The 23,957-nt window shown below is 31.9% G+C and overlaps 2 protein-coding genes, 1 long non-coding RNA gene and 1 pseudogene across 3 annotated transcripts; 2 read left to right on the top strand and 2 right to left on the bottom strand.

Annotated features, from left to right (window-relative positions):
- Window positions 1-1,034: 1,034 nt before the first annotated feature.
- Window positions 1,035-2,190, bottom strand: LOC149497619 (uncharacterized). Its single transcript, XM_089718779.1, has one exon. It carries the CDS (start codon window positions 1,748-1,750, stop codon window positions 1,193-1,195), a length of 558 nt encoding a protein of 185 aa, XP_089574905.1. The 5' UTR covers window positions 1,751-2,190; the 3' UTR covers window positions 1,035-1,192.
- Window positions 2,191-3,939: 1,749 nt separating this feature from the next.
- LOC149497618 (uncharacterized) lies at window positions 3,940-5,939 on the top strand. The gene is made up of 2 exons (XR_016319896.1): window positions 3,940-4,255; window positions 4,445-5,939. It is a non-coding gene; the product is annotated as an uncharacterized LOC149497618 (long non-coding RNA).
- Window positions 5,940-9,789: 3,850 nt separating this feature from the next.
- On the top strand, window positions 9,790-15,359 carry LOC149497617 (putative disease resistance protein RGA1; annotated as a pseudogene).
- Window positions 15,360-20,272: 4,913 nt separating this feature from the next.
- LOC105642093 (uncharacterized) lies at window positions 20,273-21,153 on the bottom strand. Its single transcript, XM_020682462.3, is given in 1 exon segment — window positions 20,273-21,153. A coding segment is annotated over 1 exon segment (660 nt). The 5' UTR covers window positions 21,060-21,153; the 3' UTR covers window positions 20,273-20,399.
- Window positions 21,154-23,957: the final 2,804 nt, after the last annotated feature.

Below are 23,957 nucleotides of genomic sequence, written 5' to 3'. Positions count from 1 at the left end.
AATCAAAATTTTATTATTTTTTTAAAAATTTGCGTAATGTCGGAACCGAATCGGAACCGTAATTTGAACCGTCGGTTCGCCGGAACCGTGCCAGAACCGGAACCGGAGGTTCAAGGGTTGGTTCCGGTTCAAAATTTTAAACATCTCGAACCGACGGTTCAGCGAACCGGAACCGGCGGTTCACTGAACCGGCCATGCCTATATTTGTTCAAGAACTGGGAAATCTGTATAAGCTCTTAGGATGTTTTTAGCTTGAAATTTTAGTTTCTATAACAAGTCAGTTTATTTTGGTGGAAGGCTATGGTTTAATTTTATATTTCCCAGCTGCATTGATTCGCAATGCTAAGCCAAATTCGATTTTGCTAAATGGGTGGGATAATCATCTAATTCTTTTGTTTCAGCCTCATATTGATCTAATGGTAGTGACTTCCTGTCGTGAGGGCAAATGCAAATAGGATTACTCTTAATATTAGAAGGATAGGTGAAAACATAATCCCACATAAACCCTTCTTTAAACCCGTCTCGTGTCAAGGACAGATGAAAACAAACTCTTGCCTCGCAACATGTTACCCCCTGTATACACTATTTGGGAAATGGGAAATTCTGTGTCTAGAAATTTAACGTCTGGTTCTGGTTTTAAGCTTCAAGATTCAGATCACCCAATAAGAAACGAAGGTTACAGAGCTCTACCTTTCCACTACATTGTGTCTTAATTACATTTTTCATGCGTGCATAAATCAGTGATATTCTTATGTAAAAACTGACTGATTATGTAACGAGACTTCTAATCATTCCTCCTGTTACCTTGACAATATATCTGATTCTGATCACTGGAAAAAAATAGATTTATATTTTTGAAAATGACATCTCGAAATGCGAAAAAAGATGCATCATTCAGGTTGAGATGCTGACTTGCCTGTCAATGGTTATTCACTGAACCGGCCATGCCTAATTAGAGTAGCAGTAGCAGTAATGGGAGAAGCAACAAAAGATTGAAACAAAAGACGCTGAATCAAAAGCATTATTAATTCCAATTGCAACTGAAAACAACAGATGGTATTGTTATTCTTCATAATGAATCGTTTCAGCAAGTGGCAACAAGGTCACCAAGACAAAAATGTAAATGACAGTTAAAATCACAAAAATTCAGCACATAAAATCTCAAATGGAGCTATAATGACAAAACAAATTATCAAAACCTCTCAGCCAATCTAGTAGTAACTTGTCTAAGCTTCGAGTATACCTTTCCAGCAGGAGACCCTAAAATGAGGCTGCACAGAGAATCTCTAGCAATTTTAATATTTTGAAAAGATCCTAATATGTGAATTTTAGTGTCAGCTATCACAATTCTTGTTTTTGTAGCATTCTCAATAGCAAACTTTGTTTTGCCTCCTTTACCCGAGAGTCTTCCAATGGCACGAGACAAGTGCTCACCTCTAAGGGTTTTAACATCTTTGATTTCGAAAGAGTCCACATATAGTTCATCCAATCGCAGTAGTGCAATAGCATCTATAACATCAAAGCCTAGCATGAAGGCATGTACAAAATCTGCACATTTCTGCAAGTTACTAACATCTGGTGTATCAGATCTGGTTTTTAATTCAACCTTTCTACCCTTGAGGTTCATACGGATATCAATCTTCATTTGCTCATATATAGGAGTGTAAATATCCATCCACGCTTTTTTAAGAGGTGAATACCTATGTGGTGGAACCGAAACCTTCCTAAATTGAACTCGACCATCAGACATCTCATGAGCCTTCAAAGGCTCAAACTTTGGCTTCGCTGGCTAAGATGTTTTATCTATAACCTTTTCTACTTCCATTGAACAAGAGGCTTCACCAGACTGCATTGTGATTGATCACCCAAGTTCTGGAATAACAAAACATTTGATTTATGATGTAATATATTCATTCAAAAATGCCATTCAAAAAGTTCTAACAATATAATCCTAACATCATAAACCCATGAAAAAAGAGGTCCAATACGAACATGATAACAGACTATAAAAAGAAGCGAATAAATTCCGTGGCATGAAATTCAACACATGAAACAGCAAAATCACAATAATCAATGTAAATTCAGGCCATGATCTTTTCTCTATTTTCTTTGTAGAATACTATTATCTAATTGAAAAACAGAATATAGGAACAGAATAGCAACGGGAATAAAAATTGCCCCATCCGACAATCTTTTACCATTCACAAAATCCAAACCATTCCAGAACTGACTAATATAATCCCTACTTCAGTACGAAATCTGAGCTATACTAACTGAACCCCCCAACCCAAAAACAAAGAAAAACATCCTTTCCTTTCAAAAGTTTCAAGGAATTACTTCACCAAAACATTCATGGAAACGATTCGAATAAAAGTCTCACAAGCAAAATAAAGCTGAAGGCAATAGCACACCAAATTTCATTAATCAACAGCTATTTGTAAACCAACTCTGATTTTATGATCCAAAAGGCCATCACTCAGATTCATACTGTGCAATTGGAATCACAAGTTTATAATTTCAATTGAAAATAATATCTCCTATTGAAATATTAGGAGATATTGCTTCTTGTGGTGAAAAATCAATCAATGGATCGTTTGAATCAATTTCTTCCACGCTTTGAGCAACTCGCTTTCCCTTGGAGCTTTGTGAATTGTGTGCCATAATTTTAAATGGAATTATGGAAAAAAAATGAATAAATGGAATATGAAATTAATGGAATTTAGAATTGGATGTATGAAAATAAAGCAATATTAAGAAGAGGAGAGATAGGATATAATTGGTTGTGAAAAAAAATAATCAACTCATCATATTTATACATATTTTTCATTTATGTAGTTTCCCAAATTGTCCCTTATAATAGAAAAAAAACAATTATATTTTTGGATAATTTAGTAAATTATAATAAATGAATAAAATTTATTTACCAAAACTAAAAAAATTAAATGTCATTGACACCTCAAACTACTGACTAGCCGTTTGAACCTTGAAAAAAAATTGTGTAAAAAAAAAAGGTTCAAACGGCTAATTAAGTGATAATGTTTTTTATAAATGATGATGTTTTTTTCACTACTTTTTATAAATTAAGTATTATTGCAACAAATAATTTTGTTTGTGAATCAGGTTCGAACCGGACCGAAACCGCCGGTTCAGGTTCATTTTTTAACATTCACATGAACCTTAACCGGCCCTTGAACCGCCGGTTCCGGTTATAAAATTTTGAACTGCCGGTTTCGATTCGTCTACAGTACGGTTCGGTTCCGGTTCGATTTCAGTTAGAACCGAACCGGTGGCCATGCCTAATAAAGGATAGATCTTGGTGTTGATCTATTGCCTTGTACTGTTGGTTTGTCTCCTACCCTTGAAAAGAGATAACATAGTTGAGGATCTCAAGATGAGTCTTGGGGAGTGGATGTAGGCGAGTTAGTGCCGAACCACTATAAATCACTGTGTTAATCTTTTCAATTTCTGAAGTTTTTCTTGATACCGCTTTATTTACACTTCTATTTATATTTTAGAAATGCTAAAGTTGTTAATGATTCTGATGTTCTAAAACTGAAATAAGTCTTGTCTTCTCTGAACATTAGAACTCTGGAATTCTGATAAGTGAATATACCAAGTTCTAAACAGTTCTTCTATTTACAGTATATCTCACTACTTGGGTTTCTAATTAGTTTTCTAAACCTGATTAAGGCTCTGTGAAGCAGTTCTAATTTCAATAATTGTCTCTTACACAGTCTTATATGATTTTCTAAACTTTATGAAGAAGTCTCAAAGCTGCACTAACATTCTTTGAAAAACAAAGAGAAGACTTGTTCATATTGATTTGTTGGCCTGAAGCTGAAGCATAAATCTCAATGACTTCTTTTACAACCCTAGCCTCACTGTTTACCGCCTGAAAAACCAATAAACTGCTATCTGCAAAAACAAATGATGAATATGCTTTGTGCTGCTGATTTAGTTGCTATTTTATATATAATAATTTAACATACATATGCTTCATTTTAAATTCCCTTCCCTTGTTATGCAAGTTCTTGAAAATTTCCTTTTCCAGAGGGAGTGAATCAGATTAAAGAATTAAGAGTGGACATTGATGCATTAGAAACCAATATTGCTGTCTTCTTTTGTTAAAGGTTTCAGTAAGAGAATTTGAACAAAGTGATATATTTACTCTTTCCTTTTGTTTTGTTTGATCAGAAATATGTGGAGAGCTCAAAGTTGTTGATAGATGAACTGTGCAAGAGCTTGGAACAACATGGTATTGATGCTAGATGGCCAGTTCAAGTAATTGGTCCCCAAAAGCTATAATTTTATTATAGATTCTGCAAAAGAACTTTTCAATTTTGTTAGTTGATCTGTTTGGCATTGCTGTTATAGTAATAATTGGAAAAATCACTATTTTGAATATGTTGATTATGAATGATCAAACCTGTCTTTAATTTTACAGTAAATTTAACCCAGATTCACATAAGATGAATTATCACGATTTCACCAGGGGTGATCTCAAGGTAGGGAGTGAAGAGGTTGCTAAATACAAGGTCAGACTGACCCTTTTTAGTATTTAATTTCTTATGATACTTAATTCCTATTGAAATTACTATTTTGTTACTAATGCATGGGCTCTATGCTAATGTTTTTAGTGTTATGTCTTCAATCATAGATTCTCCATATGTGATGAATGCTTGTTTGTAAACAGACTGATGCTTTTGTGAAAATTTTGAAGTTTTACTGTTTTTGCTTGCAAAATTATGTATATTTGAGGCTTTTTGTGGTATATTAGTCATACTCATCTTGATCAAACTATCAGAATTAAATTTGTACTTTGTTATCAAACTGTCAATCCTCATTTATTTTGTTCATGTCAAGCTGCAAGTACAATAACTAAAGGATTGCTAAAACAAAAATAACCTTAAAACTCAATCGTGATTCCTGCCTGTCTACTTGAGATCTCTCTTTTGGTCTTATTTTTGTTTCTTCTTTCTCCTGGACTGCTTCATTCTATTGATTTTTGTGGTTCAAGTAACACGACACTTGCACCAACAAAGTGAATTTATTGATTTTGATTGATTTCTCCTTGATTGCTGGCATTGAAAATTGTTCTCCTCAAGACTATTGCATTGCATCGATCTGTCTTTGCATTTTCCATATCATGGCTTCATGTCCATTACCATCTCTCTCCCTTTCGAAGTGAAAACTTCTGTGATAATATTTCATCTTACTGTATCAAATTTTGTCTTTTGATATGTGTTTTCAAGTCTTTTTGCCTACTAGTTTTTGTAGTTGATTTGCTGCTTTATATTCTCCATTCGGCTCACTTGGCTATTGATTATCTTCCTTTCAAGATTCCTCCATATGTAAGAGTTATTTTCTTTATCCTTTTCGTCAGGTAGCATGTGATAATAATTTTTGATTATCATTTAAACTCATTTATGTGTTCATAAAGATCTTGTCTCTCTATTTTGCGATGACATATCTACTTTGCATATGTCCAACAATCCTGTTTTTCACGAAAGAATTAAACATATAAAAATAGATTGTCATTTTGTAAGAGAAAATATCATCAATGGAATTATCAAAGCAGAGTATATTAAGACTGATCAACAGGTTGCAGACTTGTTCACTATAGCTCTATATCCAGGACAAATTGATAGAAATGATCCAGGCCCAAGGCCCCTTTTAGTGTATTCTACAAGATGCAGGTCTGCTGATGGAGCAGAATTGTGGACCAATTGGAGAGGGAAGGTATCTTTTGGCATATGGTATGTTTGGCAGAATTCTCTGCACGAGCAATTGCCTGGGTGTTGATTCGTCAGCCATTATCTTTCTTTTTCTTTGGATATCTGTTATTTTCCTTTGTTCCTTCTTCAAGTAACGAGTTAGAAATCTTGTAACCAGAATATACAATCAATAGAAACTCTCTTCAGATTTCCTTATTGAGTTCATATTCTTTATTGTTATCTCCTCTGCTTCTCAATGTTCTCATCTCTATCATTGGTCTGACCTGCTGGATTCGAACCAAAACCAGAATGGACACCCGAGTTGAAACATTAGAGAAGGACATTGCTTCCATTGAAGAATCCTTAACCGGCCTTCAGCTTGAACAAGCTGCTGTTAAGCAAGTTGAGCATAAAAGATTTGTATGCTCCACTTGAGGCGAGTAACAAAAGTAAAATCAATTTAATTATATGTTTTCGTTAATAGTATAGTTTGTAAATATAAAGTGTAAAAGAGTAATTAAAGTGTCAGTAATTATTTTTATTATTATTATCTTTGTCTAAATAGTTAAGACAATTATCAATAAAAGTAACTATTGATATGTTTGGCTTTTGGAATCCTTTTCTCTTTTTTCTCTCTAGTCATATCAATAGCTCCTACTTTCTATTCTTTCTTTCCCTTTTAATTTCATTCACTTTAATAAACTTATATTTATGTTTTCTTTATTTTTGTTATTGTTGTTTTATCTTCATATTTGATATTTTTTATCTCTTCATTGTGAGTAGGAATGACCATGGTTTCAGAATCACTGATTTTGGTTTCAAAATTGCAGGTTCCGGTTATAAAAAAAAAGTGGAACCAAAATCGAACCATTTTTACACAGTTTGAAATTGCTGGTTCTTGTTTTATTTCGACTTTGAACCGAAATTAGATAATATACTTCAAACTTTTTAAAATGTTTTTTTAGATTTGTAGCTTGAATAAATAATAATAATAATAATAATAAATATTACTATTGAAAAAACTAAACCAGTTTAATAAAAATTCTTAAAAAAATACTTTAAAAAATCACAATAAAATTAAAAAAAATAAATCGAAAGTTCTTTTAAAAACATGTTTTTCATGGTTTTAATCAGAACCGCGAGTCTTGGTTTCAAAAACTGAAAATTTCAAAAATTGAAAAATTCAAAAAATGAAGAATTGGAATCGAATTTAAGTATATGTTTTTCATTGGCGCGTGGTGCGCCGTCTATTCATCATTTGTTTTTGCAGATAGCAGTTTATTGGTTTTTCAGGCGGTAAACAGTGAGGCCAGGGTTGTAAAAGAAGTCATTGAGATTTATGCTTCAGCTTCAGGCTAACAAATCAATATGAACAAGTCTTCTCTTTGTTTTTCAAAGAATGTCAGTGCAGCTTTGAGACTTCAAATATGTGCAGCTCTGGGTTTTGAGGAAAAGGCTAACTTGGGTACTTATTTGGGTTTGCCTACTCGTGTGGGTTTGAATAAACAAGAAGTATTCGATTTTATTAAAGAGAGACTATGGCAGAAGTTGAATTCATGGAAGCGTCGTTGTCTATCGCGTGTCGGTAAGGAGGTTATGCTTAAGACTATGCTACAAGCGCTTTCAAATTATGTTATGAATCTGTTTTTGTTACCGAAGACCTTTTGTTGTGAGCTTCAATGCCTAATGAGTCATTATTGGTGGGGTAAAGAATCGAATCATGAGAAAGGCATAAACAGGATGAGCTGGGATAGGATGAGTAGACTGAAATTTTTTGGTGGTCTTGGTTTTAAGAAGCTCAGGGAATTTAATCTGGCAATGGTGGGAAAACATGCTTGGAAATTATTGACGAATCCTTCCTCTGTAGTGGCTAAGTTACTTAAAGCCAAATATTACCCAAACGTTAATTTTCTTGATTCACAGTTAGGGAAAAATCCTAGCTTCCCATGGCGTAGTAGATGGGAGAGTCGAACTTTAATTAAGGAGGGATCTTGTAAGAGAGTTGGAAACGACTCATCTATTCTAATATGGGAGGATACTTTGCTACCATCTAAGCCATCTATGAAAATTTCAACTCCGAGAACAGTTGATTGTGATTTTCGGTGGAGGTTAGATGTTATTTCCCAAGTGTTTAACGTTGAAGATGCTGCTGCCATTACTTCCATTCCTCTAAGCCGCTGTTGTGTGAATGATGAATGGAGTTGGAGGTTCGACAAGAAGGGTAACTATTCTGTGAAGAGTGTCTATCGGCATTTGACCTATATTCCTATCACAAATATGCAGCAGCAATATAGGTTATTGTGGCAAAAATTTTGGCACATTTTTGCTCCACCAAAATGTTTGAATTTGGCATGGCGAGTCTGCAACTCTGTTGTTCCTTTGATTTCGACTTTACAGCATCGTCAAATTCCAGTTCAGGGATCTTGTGTTTTCTGCCATGGTAGTGATGAAACTAAGTTGCACTTGTTTGTTCTTTGTCCGTTTGCAAAGGACTTCTGGTTGACGTCTGATGTGGGTTATCAAACTCCAACAGGTCCAACTTTTCAAGATTGGTTTGCTGTCTGTGTTGAGAATTATTCGGGTGAGGTTTTGCAAATGGTGATAATGATGTTATGGGCATTATGGGAGGCACACAATGCAGCGATTTGGAAGCAGGTTTGGATGCGTCCAAATCAAGTCTATCGCAAGGCAAAGTACTTTTTAACAAATCAAGTCTATCCATTAAAAACATTTTCCTTGAAAAGTATTTTCCAAATGAATTATTTTTCATTGTTTAGTTGTGATATTGAAATTTAGTTAAAAATATTAAAGTCTTTATCTCATAAGGCTATAAAAAATATTAATAATAATATAAATTTTATAATTTAAAATTTTATTGTTAAATATGAGAAGAATGCAAAAAAAAAAAAAATGTAAATTATGAAAGTCACCAGTGGCCAATGGTGATGGTTGGTGGTAAATGGTGATCGGTGGTAATAACGACAATGATTAATAAATTAAAAAATATTGAATTTATAAAGTTTATCAATGTAAGGAAAATATTTTACTCTCACGAAAATGAAAAGTTATTTTTCTGAAAAATGACTTAATTTTTCTTTGATGAGAAAAATATTTTCCGTTCACTTATTTTCTGAACGCGCCAAACAACAGAAAATTAAGGAAAATATTTTTTTGCAACTTATTTTATATAATCTAAAGCGTGAAGCCTTAATATGATATATATTTCTATGAGGCTCTGAATTGAAACCCAATTCTTATTACGACACATTTAATTTTTCCTTATCAAGTGGAGAATAAGTTATTAACTTTTCTTCCAAAAAAAAAAAAAAAGTGACTAACTTAATTTTTTTTCCTGTCAAAAAAAAAAAACTCTTTTTTATTTTATACATGCAAGAAGAAGAAATAAGTAAAAACTGAATGGAATTGACGTATGATAATAAAATAAGTTATTTCAGGGACTATAATTTCTCTTAATATTGTATATTGATGTTATTTTCATAGCAAAAATAACACTTTCAAATTTATCAAAAATTTTATATTTTTATTATTGGCTATTAAATCAAATACACAACATTTCAGATGGTGTTAAATAGGTTAGATATTTAAGTCAGGTCAATGAATTAGGCAAAAAGTTGATTTTCATTGTATTCAAACTATACAAGTTTAGGTCGTTTCAAGATGAATAGAAATTTGAATGAATTGTGAATCGAATTTGAGTGGATGTTGAATTTTTCGGTTGGTTAAAGATTTGCGATCTTTGTGTATAGAATATAATTTTAATTCCTTATGCATAGATATCTAAAAAAAATTAAAAATGATTCTGATCTATTAGATCTTTCATATATTAAAAAAAAAAGTAGGAATTTGGAATGAGTACGACTTAAGATAATAAAAATAAATCATTAATTGTACCAACTTTACACATCAAAAGACTTAGCATCTTATTTAGTTATTTCCAAAAAAGAAAAGAACAGAATACATACTTTAATTCACAACATTATACTTGAATACTCTATAAAATGGGATGTTCATATATTCTTTCTAGATCATTCTCAGAAACCGAAACCCACTTTATAATTTTTCAAACACAAAATTAAGACATGGCTATAGAGTCATTTGCTTTAAATATAGCCGAAAAAGTATTGGAAAAGCTAGCTTCTAATGCTTACAAAGAGATCTGTTTTGCATGGGGTTTTGAAGGGGAAGTGAAAAAGCTTGAGGATATCTTGTCAACTATAGAAGCTGTGCTATTGGATGCAGAGGAGAAGCAAGCAAAGAACTGCGAGTTGCGCCTTTGGTTAGCTAAGCTTAAAGACGCCCTTTATGATGCTGAAGATGTTCTTGATGAATTAGAGTGCGAGACAGAGAAGGGAAGTGCTTAAATTATATGGAAGCACCAGAAAAAAGGTACATGCCTCTTAATTGTTTTTACTCTTCATATAGGACAGGATAAGATTTGCCTAGATTATTAAAAGGGTTTTTTTTTTTTTAAATGATTACTCTTTATTCTTTTATCTCCGTGTATGATTAGAAATATGTTAGGATACTGAGTTGTAAATAAGATGTGGCCGTTATAAGAGTATAAATAGTGATATAAAACCAATTGTTAGGAAACAACCTAACTAGAGTGATTGGGAAGAGAGAAAATAGAGAGTAAGATAGAAAAAAAATAGAAACAACCTAACTCCTTAACTAATTGCTATCTAACAAAATACTTTCATTTGTTCAAAAAATTATAATTGATTTGATGTATAGGATGGATCCATACATCAAATATAGATAAATCATTCTCCTTCATATATATAATTTTCAGACTTTATATCGATAACGTAGAAATTCGATATTGGCAGATTTTTTTTTTTGTTTTTAACTGCCAGGCACTAGCTTAATGGCGTGAGAAAATACTAGTCAGCAGTTAGTAACTAGAAACAAAAGGCAATAGAATCAAATTACAGAAAGACACACTTATGCTTATGAACATGTAATAATAATTTCAATTAGTATTACTTGCCAGTTTAACAATACTTCTCCAATCAAGTGTGGTATGATTGGTCTTTCTACTTTTTATAGAAAATGTAGGGAGTTAGAGGTCTCGAGTTTTTAGTGAATATTATTTAAAGGAAAGAGTTACCCCTGCTGTGTAGTCCATAATATTATTTCAGTCCATTCGGCTTTTAATATATCCAAAAGAAATTTAGAATACATAACTTTCTACCATATCTCAACCCAATTTGTAAAACCCAACCTGAATCTATCCGTCTAAACTCTACCTGAGTCCAAACCTGAATGACCCAACTCTGGTAAGGGTCAATTGTGGGTTAACTTAGTAGGTTAACTTGTTGACCTCATTCAAAGACCCGATCCATTAACTAGACCCGAAACTGTCACCTGTTTGACATATATAAAATAATAAAAATACAAAATTTTTTTTATTGTAAAATTTTAAAATCAATATTATGATACTATAATAAATATACATTTTGCATTAACTTATTTTAATTATTATACAATCAATTCAATTCAGTTATTATTATTTATTTCTCTTGTATACAAAATAATAAAAAAAGCTAAGCTAGTTCTGTGTTCTCCAATTAGTCGGTAAAAAATAAATATTTTGCAACGATAACTGGGTTTCAATTCACAATTTTGTATAAATAAATATTTAAGGTCATATAATTTAGAAGAGAACTTTCAATAGCATGGATAACCATTTAGTTTGAAAATAAAAAATGAATTATTTATCATTAATTTTTCTATAATTATATTACAATTATAAAATATTTAACTTCGCTGTCTAAGTCTCTTTATTTAGTAAGATCTATGTTATTAATTAGTTTTAAAATTTAGACATTGATAGGTCAATTTTGTTAAACTTGAAGAAGGTTATTAATTGTATATTTCTCGATCAATATTTAATTTTTTATTATATGATGCTGAATGAATCGTAAAAAGTTACATTTCACATATTATAATTTTTTATATAAATAGTTTTTGTTGAATTGCACATTAGTACTTATTACATATACTCGTGATTTTAATTTTTTAAAATATGAGAAATTAATATTAGCTATTATAATAATTAATATAATAATCATTATTTTAGAGCATCATTTATAATTTTATATTTTTTTTACTTTTCGCTAAAGTCTATAAGTCTATAATTAATTTTATGGTCGTTGTTTTTGAGAAAAAAAAATTATTTCAATATATTACATGGTTTGCTAATGTAACGTATTATATCATAATTTTATATTATATATATATATATATATATATATATATATATATATATATATATATAGAGGTTACTTGTAGGAAATAATTATAACTAATTAAAATAAAGATTTATCAAAAATAATAACTAAATGTATTGTATTCTTACCATATTTAATATGTACCTTATATAGTATAATTTAACCATTCAAAATTAAATTAGCTTTATTTTTTCAATCAATAAAATTAAAATCCTTAAAACTTCTTACGGCATTTAATATATACCTTATATAATATATAATACAATTTTATTTATTCAATAGAATTTAGATTTAAATAGAAAATTAATATGATCAATCAAAATTAAAGTATCTTTATTTTTTTAAGCAATTAATAAAATTAAAATCCTTAATGATATTTTTTTTCAATCGATAAACTTAGAATGAGCGTTTTTGACAATCACAATATTCCCCACTCATTTTTGCTTTTATATATATTAATTATAGTTATAAATTTATATTATAAATATAGACATATAAAAGTTATTTATTGTCAGGAAATATGTAATTCCCTAACTACATACTAATTATAATTCCCAATGTTGACCTCTCAATCCACTTTTATATATATTCTGGATATAGATTTTATATATGTAGATTATAGATAAATATATATAAAGTTTATTATCATTTATTTTAGAAAGAAAATAGAAATCAAAATTTTAACTATTATTCATAAGATTGCAATTTCTTTTATAAATTTTCTTTTATAAATCAATAATCTAATCATATTTACCACGTTAGATAACTTACATAGATTAAAAGTTAGGCCATATATAGGCATATGTGGGCCTCCATTCGTCCCACTAGACAATTTGACTTTCTACTTCATCAGTAGACACCAAATTGAAAAAAGAAAAATGCATGTCAAACATCAAAAATTACATTATCCCATTCAAAAATTGCTATTTGTCAAAGATGTGACATTCCGATTAGCAGAAATACTTAATTACGTTCATAGACATTTTATTGTTACATAAATTAAAGATCGGGTATTCTTAAGTTACAAATTGAAATTGATATTCCATTCAATATAATTTAGGGCAATCACTTTAATAGTTAATCAAATGAATAACCCTACTCATCTGCAATCTGAACTCACTAAACTCGACCCTCTTTCTTTCTCTAAATTTATATTATGCTTATTTGAATTTCAGGTTGGCCGCTTCTTTTCATCCTCTAATCCACTTGCATTTCATTTTAAAATGGGTCGGAAAATAAAGCAAATAAGAGAAAAATTAGATGAGATTGCAAGTCATAGAGCTTAATTTCATCTTAATGAACAACATGAAAATAGATACTTTATGCATAGGACAAGGGAGATGACCTACTCCTATATGCAAGCCTCTGATATCATTGGAAGAGACACAGATAAAGAAAACATCATCAAACTTTTGGTGAAGGATGGGAAAATATCTGTTATTCCAATTGTTGGAATAGGAGGTTTGGGCAAAACTGCACTTGCTAAACTGATTTACAATGATGATCGAGTGAAGAGATTATTTGAACTTAAAATGTGGGTTTGTGTATCAGAAGATTTTGATATAAAAATATTAATAGAGAAAATTATTAAATCGACAACCAATGGTATGAGACTTGAGACAGAAAACTTGAGCAATTTGGAAATGGAGCAATTAACAAAAGTCCTACGGAAAACCATTGATGAGAAGAAGTATTTGCTTGTTTTAGATGATGTATGGAACAATGACTCCATGAAATGGAATCAATTGAAGGAATTGTTGTATATGGGTGGCAATGGAAGTAAAATCTTGGTAATAACTCGTAGTAACCAAGTTGCCTCTATCGTGGGTTCTGTTCCTGCTTATGAATTGTTAGGTCTTTCTCATGATGAGTCTATGGCTTTGTTTACTAAATTTGCATTTACAAAAGGCCGAGAGAAACGCTATCCAAACTTGTTGAAAATTGGGGATGGAATTGTGAAAAAATGTAGAGGAGTTCCCTTAGCTATGAAGACACTGGCTTCTCTCCTTCTTTCAAAAACTGACGAAGATTATTGGAATTCTATAAGAGACAATGAGTTATGGAAATTGGAGCAGGGGGAAAATGGCATTTTACATGTTTTAAAATTAAGTTATGATGAATTGCCATCTGACTTGAAAAGATGTTTGGCTTATTGTTCACTTTATCCAAAGGACCATGTGTATAGTGATGTTTAATTAGTTCAAGTTTGGATAGCACATGGACTTGTTCGATCGATGAATGAAAATGAGGAATTGGAAGATGTGGGTTTGCGTTATTTGAAGGAGTTAGCATCTAAGTGCTTTTTTCAAGATTTCGAGGATAGTTATTATGGATATATCGGTGTAAAATGCATGATTTAGTGCATGATCTTGCATTATCATTGACACAAAATGAATATTCAATAGTGACCTCTAGCACTAGACAAATCCCCAAAAATATTCGACATTTGTTATTTCTTGACAACGCTTCACTTCCTCAAGATCTCTCCACGATTTTACAATGATTAGACCATGCAAGAACAATTGTTTTTATGAGTGAGGAAAGGGATCTTAATAGCAAATTAATGTTGGACGTAAATTTGTCAAGATTTCAATATTTGCGAATGTTGGATTTAGGTCATTTGAAATTAGATATTCCATTAGAGAGAATAGGCACTTTAAAGCATTTGAGATTTTTCCATTTACATGGAACTTCTAAGATTATCAAAGCCCCCGATTCTATCTGCAAGTTGCAAAATTTACAAGCTTTGTTACTTTGTCAAGGATTTGAAGAGTTGCCCACTAATATAAAGTACTTGATCAGTCTTAGATTTTTACAAATGTCAACAAAAGAGGAGTGGTTGTTAAATAATGGAATTGGATGCTTGAAATCTCTTCGAGTTTTGTTCATTGGTGAATGTAAAAATCTAAAATACTCGTGTGACGATATGCAAGGTCTTAGCAAACTTCGAAAACTAATTATTGTAGACTGTAAAAGTTTAATTTGTTTGCCTCCAAGAATAAAATGTCTGAGTTCACTAAAAACTCTTTTGATTGGTGGTTGTGCAAATATTGATTTGGACATGGTGGATGAGGAAGATTTCAATCAACTCAGCCTTCAAAATTTGACACTTGTAGAGTTGCCAAAATTAGTGAATTTTCCATATTGGCTTCTCCAAGGATCCAAGCACACTCTACAAAACTTACTTCTTGGAGATTGTTCTAATCTTAAAGAATTACCTGCATGCTTGCAAGATATAGTTTCTCTTCAACAACTGAAGATTGAAAATTGTTCTGCATTGGGAGAAAGATGTGAACGTGAAAAGGGTGAAGATTGGTCCAAAATTGCTCATATTCCTCAAGTTATTGTTGATGGCTACAACATTCAATCCTCGCTTGACAATGATGATTAGGTGCAAGTAATCTTATTTCTCCCTTCATTTAATTTTTATTTAGATTAATTAAAGTTTAAATTAACTATATGACATTTAATATCAGGCTTTATGATTTGGGAAAATTGAAAAAAATAAAATAGAATAAAAGAGTGTATTTATGATTCTTTACTTAATATAATTTTCCTTTTAATAAAAATTGAAACTAATTGATCTAAAAATAAAAATTTAAGGACTAAACTGATGAAAAAATTAATTTTGAATTTGTTTAGATATATTTAAAGTAATGAAGGGTCACTTTAGAACTCAAGTAAATTTTCAGCATAAGCCTAATTTCAATTATGATATACTCTCATATTTTTAACTATAAAATCATCTTGTTTTTTACTTTTTGTCATTTGCTGTGTCAAAAGTTTAGCTCTTACATTGAAATTAAGGAAATCTTTTTCTTCCTATCCAGCAGAAAACTAGTGTGTCCATATATGGGAAGTTATGCTGCCTCTACATGCTTATGAGTTTTTTACAAACTAAGGTAAATAAACTACTTGTTAGTTACTATCCAATTTAACTTTATAGTGTTCACTAATATAATGTTTGAACTAGTTTTTAAAGATTAATGTAGCATTTTATAAAAAGTTAATATATTTAACATTTAGCTTTTAGAGTTTCATGAAAAGCTACTAAAATGGCTAATAGTTAAATGCTACAAAAACAGCTAACTACTATTAAAACAGATAATTTTGTCCAACAGACTGTACATATATTACAATATTTAAGCGAGAATTCTTTTAGGTTTTAAGTATTACACATGCTCTTCTTATTGCTGCCTTTTTAGACCCCACCCACTAATTGAATGAATTACCTATGCATAAATTTGATCCTGAACTTTGGTCAATTATTCTTATGGCATTTTGATATAAAAGTGTAGAGTTATGATGGATTCTCCACAAAATTCAGGGGCTACAAAAATAATCGTCGAAAATACAATATCAAATTTATGCATTTGGCCTATCATTTATGCATGTTGGTATGCAATTAATTTCCCAATACAATCATAACAATGAGATTTAAATTTTTGAAACTTTCTTGTTCTCATTTGCTTATTTCCAATTTCTGTTGCGGCTACCATATTCATGGGGACTGGACTGAACTGCAGAAAGTTTCAATGTTATGTAATTATAGTCTTCTGTCTTTTTACATACATTATTATATAATTTGCATTTTCTACATTATTTATATTGTAATAATGCCATCTCCTTAATTATATATGAATTGCATATATTTTACATGTAAATAATGTTTGGAAAGAACTTTACTCGTACTTCTTGATTCTTCTTTTTAATTTATCTGTGATAATTAAGTCAATTTTTAGGAGATTCATGACATTAATTAATGGTTTTCTCAACTACACATTGAACTCCCACTTATGGATAGTTCTCTATGCAACCAAATGTAGCTTTTATGTGCAATATAATCCCAACTAGTTATGTACTCGCCATGGAGGGATTGTGTAATTTTATATTTTTTAATTGATTTGAATAGATAATTTTAAAAAAAATTATTATGATTTATATTTATTTTGCTTTAATTTAAATAATTTGCTAATGTATTTAATTAAACGATGAAAGATGAAATTACATGGTTCTTATGTAATTGAACTGAAAGAATTATTTACTTTTCCCTTTAGAATTTTCATATATTTAACTGAAATACTTATTAATTTTATATAATTAAATAAGGTATAAGAAGATTTAATTTCAATGTAATAAATTTTAGTGAATTGAAATTATATTTTAATTATATTAATTAGTTCACCATAATATTACTGTAACTTAATTATTTAATTAATGTTTATTAATTATAATTCTATTATATTGATCCATCAGATATATGATTCTATTATTTATTAAAAAAAACTTAATGTTTACTAAATGCAAAACAAAAGATCAATTATAATGGAATCCATTACAACTCCATTAGATTTCATTAATTTGTAACTCATTATTCAATAAAAAAAACATAATGCTTATTAAATTTAGAAAAAAAAAAGATTAATTATAAAAAGAAAAGATAAAATGTTGCATTTGCCACATCAACATCCATATTTTAAAATTATATATTTATATAGATAGCATAAACCATAAGTTTATCTAAAAAAATTGCAGGAAACAACATGAGATTTGTAAAAAGAATTCCAATACCTAATAAAGAAAGAAATTTCCATAAATTGAAATTATTAGTCAAAAGATGTAAATGAGGATTATATCTAGATTAAAATTTTTGAGAGAACAAAGAGTATTGTCCTATGAAAAAAAAACAAAAATGCCAAATAGGCTGAATTAAAAAAATATGAGGATATATTAAAGGAACTTGTTTTGTCAATTAGGTAAAACATAATATATATTTTAATCTATTCATAGGTTTTACTTAGGCTATATTTGATTGGATATAATGTAATGTAATAAAAAATGTAATGCAATGAAAAATATAATGGAATGGAATGGAATGTAATTAAAATTTCATCACTGTGTTTGGTAATATAATTGATAAAATTTATGGAATGTAATCACCATTCTATTTTTATGTTGTTTGTAAATATATAATGTAATGTAATTACCACCCACACTCCTCCTTCACCACCGCCATTATAACCACCAATCACCACTACCACCACCACTACTGCTACCACTTCAGCACTACCACCAACCTCACCACCACCACAACCACCATAGCACCACCACCACCGCCTCAAACACCACTATACCACCACTACCACCACTACCACCACCACTCTACCACGTCATTATTAATACAAAAGAAATATCTGAGGTCAAAACTATTCATTATATTAAGTTATTAAAGGTGATTTAGATTTATAAATTTATTTGAACTAAAAAGTTAAAGAAGGTAAGCAAAAAAAAATGTAATTTAGGGATGATTATTCGGTCGATTTGAATAAAATTTTTAACCGAAATAAATTGATTAAATTTTTTTTACTTAATCAAATTTAACCAAATTAATTTTTTAACCGAACTTAGCCGAATCATTTGATTGAATTAATTTTGATTCTTAACTGAATCAATGTTAAGGAAAATAAAAACTTAATTAGCCGACCGAATTTAATTGAAATATATGATTAACCGATTGTAACAGAAATAAAAATTAACCGAAGTTATTAATTACTATTTAATCAAAATAAAAACTAAAATATTTTTAATTTTTAATTTTATTATCTGCTTAACCAAAACGACGTAGTTTTGAGAGTCAATTAATTTGATTAATTTGGTTAAATTAATTTTTAACCAATCACCGAAATTTTAATTTTTTTAATCGAACATTTATTTACCAAACCAAATTGGCCGAATTAACTGAATTGATCGAACCGAATGCTCACCCCTAATGTAATATAACAAAATAAAGTTAATTAAGTCATTAGAAATTAACTTTTTTTTCATATATTTTCATTGAGTAAATTAAATTACAATATAAAATTATGGGTATTTTGATATTTTTAGTGATTTTTCATTCTATTATGCTCATTAATTCCTATAATAAAATAAAATAATAAAATATATTTTTTTCTGTGTTGCATATTACACACCAAAATATAATTTTTATTATGTGGTGAGGTGGCAGAGTGGTGGTTGTGGTGGTCGCGGTAGAGTAATTGAGGTGGTGGTAGCAGTAATGCAAACTGATGGTTGTGGTGGTGGTGATGGTGGTAGAGCACTGGTGGTGATGATGATGGTTGAGGTGATGGTGGTGGTTGAGGTAGAGGTGGTGGAGCAATGGTGATGGTGGTGGTAGTTGAGGTGGTGGTTAAGGTGGTGATGTGGTGGAGCAGTGGTGGTGGTTGAGGTGGAGGAGCGATGATGTCGAGGTGATAGAGCAGTGGTGGTAGTGGTGGAGTGGTGATAGTGGTGTGATTGGTGGTTGAGGCGATGGTGGTTGTTGAGATGGAGGTAGAGCAATGGTGATGGTGGTGGAGCGATGGTGAGGTGGTGGTAATATGATGGAGCAACAGTGGTGGTGAGTGGTGGTGGTTGAGAGGAGCGATGGTGGTTGAGGTGGTGGAGCAGTAGTGGTGGTGGTGGTTGAGGCAGTAATGAGAGTGGTGGAGCGGTGGTGGCGGCGGCAATGGCACGGTGGTGGTGATGGTGGTGAAGGTGGTTGAGGTGGTGGAGCAGTGTTGGGAGTAGTGGAGCGGTGGTGGTGGTAGAGCGATAGTGGTCGTGGTGGTTAAGGTGATGGTGAGGATTGTGGTGGTTGTGGCTCAATGGTGAAGGTGGTTGAGGTGGTGGAGCAGTGATGGGAGTAGTGGAGCAGTGGTGGTGGTAGACCGATAGTGGTGATGGTGGTTAAGGTGATGGTGAGGGTTGTGGTAGTTGTGGCGCAATGGTGGTGGTGGTGGAGCAGTGGTGGAGATGGTGGTATAAGTAGTAGAGTAGTGGTTAAATGGTGGTGGTAGTGATGGCACTGTGGTGATGGTGGTAGCGGTACAGTGATGGTAGTGAAGGCGCTGTGGTGATGGTGGTGGTGGTGGAGCGGTGGTAGTGTTAAATAGTCTTGAATGGTAAAGTTTTTATTGGAGTAACTTGATGTAATTAATAATACATGTAATTGATGCAATGGGCAATATATGTATTTTTTTTATGTAATGAATATTACATTAAATTAAGTAATGAGGATTACACATGTAATCTCAATTACATTACATTGTCCAGAAAAAATCTAACCAAACAATATAGTCAGTCATGTAATGTAATCCTCATTCCATTACATGGTTGATTACATCATACCAAACATGGCATTATTGTAATCAGAGTAGCAGTAGTAGTAATGGGAGAAGCAATAAAAGATTGAAAAAAAAAGGCGCTGAATCAAAAGCATTATCAAATCTAATTAAAACTGAAAACAACAAATGGCATTTGATATTCTTTATAATGAATCGTTTCAGCAAGTGGCAACAAGGCCACCAAAACAAAAATGCAAATGACAGTTAAAATCACAAAAATTCAGCACATAAAATCTCAAATGGAGCTATAATGACAAATAAAATTATCAGAACCTCTCAGCCAATCTAGTAGTAACTTGTCTAAGCTTCGAGTATACCTTTCCAGCAGGAGACCCTAAAATGAGGCTGCACAGAGAATCTCTAGCAATTTTAATGTTTTGAAAAGATCCTAATGTGTGAACTTTAGTGTCAGCTATCACAATTCTTGTTTTTGTAGCATTCTCAATAGCAAACTTTATTTTGCCTCCTTTACCCTAGAGTCTTCCAATGGCACGAGACAAGTGCTCACCTCTAAGGGTTTTAACATCTTTGATTTCGAAAGAGTCTACATATAGTTCATCCAATCACAGTAGTGCAATAGCATCTATAACATCAAAGCCTAGCATGAAGGCATGTATAAAATCTGCACATTTCTGCAGGTTACTAATATCTGGTGTATCAGATCTGGTTTTTAATTCAACCTTTCTACCCTTGAGGTTCATACAGATATCAATGTTCATTTGCTCATATATAGGAGTGTAAATATCCATCCACACTTTCTTGAGAGGTGAATACCTATGTGGTGGAACCGAAACCTTCCTAAATTGAACTCGACCATCAGACATCTCATGAGCCTTTAAAGGCTCAAACTTTGGCTTCGCCGGCGAAGATGTTTCATCTATAACCTTTTCTACTTCCATTGAAGAAGGGGCTTCACCAGACTGCATTGTGATTGATCACCCAAGTTCTGGAATAACAAAACATTTGATTTATGATGTAATATATTCATTCAAAAAAGCCATTCAAAAAGTTCTAACAATATAATCCTAAAATCATAAACCCATGGAAAAAGAGGTCCGCTATGAACATGATAACAGACTATAAAAAGAAGGGAATAAATTTCGTGGCATGAAATTCAACACATGAAGCAGCAAAATCATAATAATCAATGCAAATTCAGGCCATTATCTTTTCTCTATTTTCTTTGTAAAATACTATTATATAATTGAAAAACAGAAGATAGGAACGGAATAGCAACGGAATAAAAATTGCCCCATACGACAATCTTTTGTCATTCACAAAATCCAAACCATTATGGAACTGACTAATATAATCCCTACTTCTGTACGAAATCTGAGCTATACTAACTGAACCCCCGAACCAAAAAACAAAGAAAAACATCCTTTCCTTTCAAAAGTTTCAGGGAATTCCTTCACCAAAACATTCATGGAAACGATTCGAATAAAAGTCTATTACCAAACTGCTACAAGTCTACACCCGTTATTCTCATGGGTTCAGGTCCAAACAACCACAAATTGAGTTTTTGAATTAGTCAATTATTTCAGTTATTTGTTCTTAGTTGTTGGTTTGAATATTTCCTGTTTTGTAGGAAGGTGTTCCTCCACTTTCCATTTCATGTTTTTTGTTGAGGAGGGTGTTCCTCCATGTTGAAGTAGTGCTCCTTTGATGTAGGAAGCTGTTATACTTCCTCTTTGTATTTAAACAATAAAAACATCAATGAAGGGTATGCTTCCAAAAATCAATTCAAGTTTTGAGCACTTTCCACAAATTGAGTTTTTGAATTAGTCAATTATTTCAGTTATTTGTTCTTAGTTGTTGGTTTGAATATTTCCTGTTTTGTAGGAGGGTGTTCCTCCACTTTCCATTTCATGTTTTTTGTTGAGGAGGGTGTTCCTCCATGTTGAAGTAGTACTCCTTTGATGTAGGAAGCTGTTATACTTCCTTTCTGCATTTAAACAATAAAAACATCAATGAAGGGTTTGCCTCCAAAAATCAATTCAAGTTTTGAGCACTTCAAGTCTCAAGAGGTTTACAGGTTCCCTCCTTAGAGCCTGACTTCCCTAACACCATAGGTCGCCACAAGAAAAACCCTACCCCAAACACCCAAACACCTACCACACCTCTAACCCATCGCCCCATAACCAGATCCATAGCCCGGGACTCTAACAAAGTCTCACAAGCAAAATAAAGCTGACGGCAACAGCACACCGAATTTCATTAATCAATAGCTATATTGTAAACCAACTCTGCTTTACGATCCAAAAGGCCATCACTCAGATTCATACTGTGCGATTGGAATCACAAGTTTCTAACTTCAACTGAAAATAACAGAACAATCATAAATTTAGGAGCAAGAATCAAAGAACTATTATACCATTGAATTCGATTTTAAAACCACTGAATAATGAGAACTGAAAACAAAATCAAAGAAAATTCCTTACTCACCAAACGCGGATACAGCAGGATTTTATCAATGCTTTCGTTTGAGCGTGATGGGGAGCGACTAGATGACTAAGGAGTTGGGACCGAGTTCTCTCTTGTCTCGTTACTGTATTCGGCGAAAGAGAAAATGAAAAAAAGGAAAGAGGGCTTAGGGTTTTTCAATAACGTCTGTCAAAGGGAGACTTAAATATGAGTTGCTTGGTACGACGCCGTCAAGTAGAAAGAAGTTACAGATAGCAGTGATTTCACTTTAGTCTAAATCAGTGTTATTAAATCCGGTCCAGACATCACCCGCCTAAGTGGGGGTGGCCATATTATGGTTCTGGGAACCGGAACCGGTGGTTCGAACCAGTCCCGAACCATAATCGAAACCGGGGGAATGGAAACCCGTCCGAACTGGAATCAGAACCAGAGATTTTCGGTTTGGGTCCGGTTCCAGTTTTGTTGGAACTGCAAACCGACGGTTGCACAAACTGATCGGAACCGCCGTTTCTCTAGCCGGTTCGAACCGACGGTTCTAGCCGTTAGAAACTGTCAGTTTTTTTTTAATTTTTTTGTGAAATCTCTTAATTACCTCTCCCAACAACCATAGACGGCTACATAACGACTAGTTTCAAGGGTATTTTTGGAAAAATAATTTTTTGCATTTATTATTAAATACCTCATTTCATTTCATTTACAAATTCCTCACAAAAAAATCTCTACCCTCTCTACACTATCCTACACTCTACTCTAGATTATTCTTCTCTACTCTACAATCTCTCTTATTATTCTCTCTAATTTTTTTATTCAATTTTCCAAATTATATCTTATTATCATATAATGGCAAGTGGAGGAAACTCAAATTCTGGTAAGGGCAAGGGAAAGATTGGAGAAACACAATATTCATTTATCCCTACAAATGACATCTTTGATTTCACTCCCAACCAATTTAATTTTGAGGGATATCCAAATGAAAATTTGGAAATTCCAACTCAAGAATCTGAATTTAATAATGAGCAATTACAAGAAGAGGAAGAGCAAGAGCAGGAGCAACGTGCACAAATTGTTAGAAGAGCAAGACAAAGTGCCGACATATTCACCATTCATTTCACGAAAAAATTCAAAGGTGAGAAAATGTTCGATGTAATTTGCAATTATTGTGGAAAATCTTATAAATTTAAACAAGCGGGCGGCTATGGATCATTTTGGAAGCATTTTGAGACAAAACATCTAACAAAAATAGGAGTTGATCGGTCTCAAATACAAATTTTCAGGTACGCATCTTCTAACCTATCTTTATTTCAACATTCTAAAAAAATACAAAAAGAACAATTAGCAAAAATGATTTCAGTTATTGAATTAGTCAATTATTTCAGTTATTTGTTCTTACTTCTTGGTCT

The sequence above is a fragment of the Jatropha curcas genome, chromosome 3 (assembly GCF_041381405.1).
Source record: "Jatropha curcas cultivar XTBG-Jc1 chromosome 3, XTBG_Jcur_1.0, whole genome shotgun sequence".
Lineage (NCBI taxonomy): Eukaryota > Viridiplantae > Streptophyta > Magnoliopsida > Malpighiales > Euphorbiaceae > Jatropha > Jatropha curcas.
Note: the sequence above shows the minus strand (reverse complement) of the source record. Positions and strands in the feature narration are given on the sequence as shown.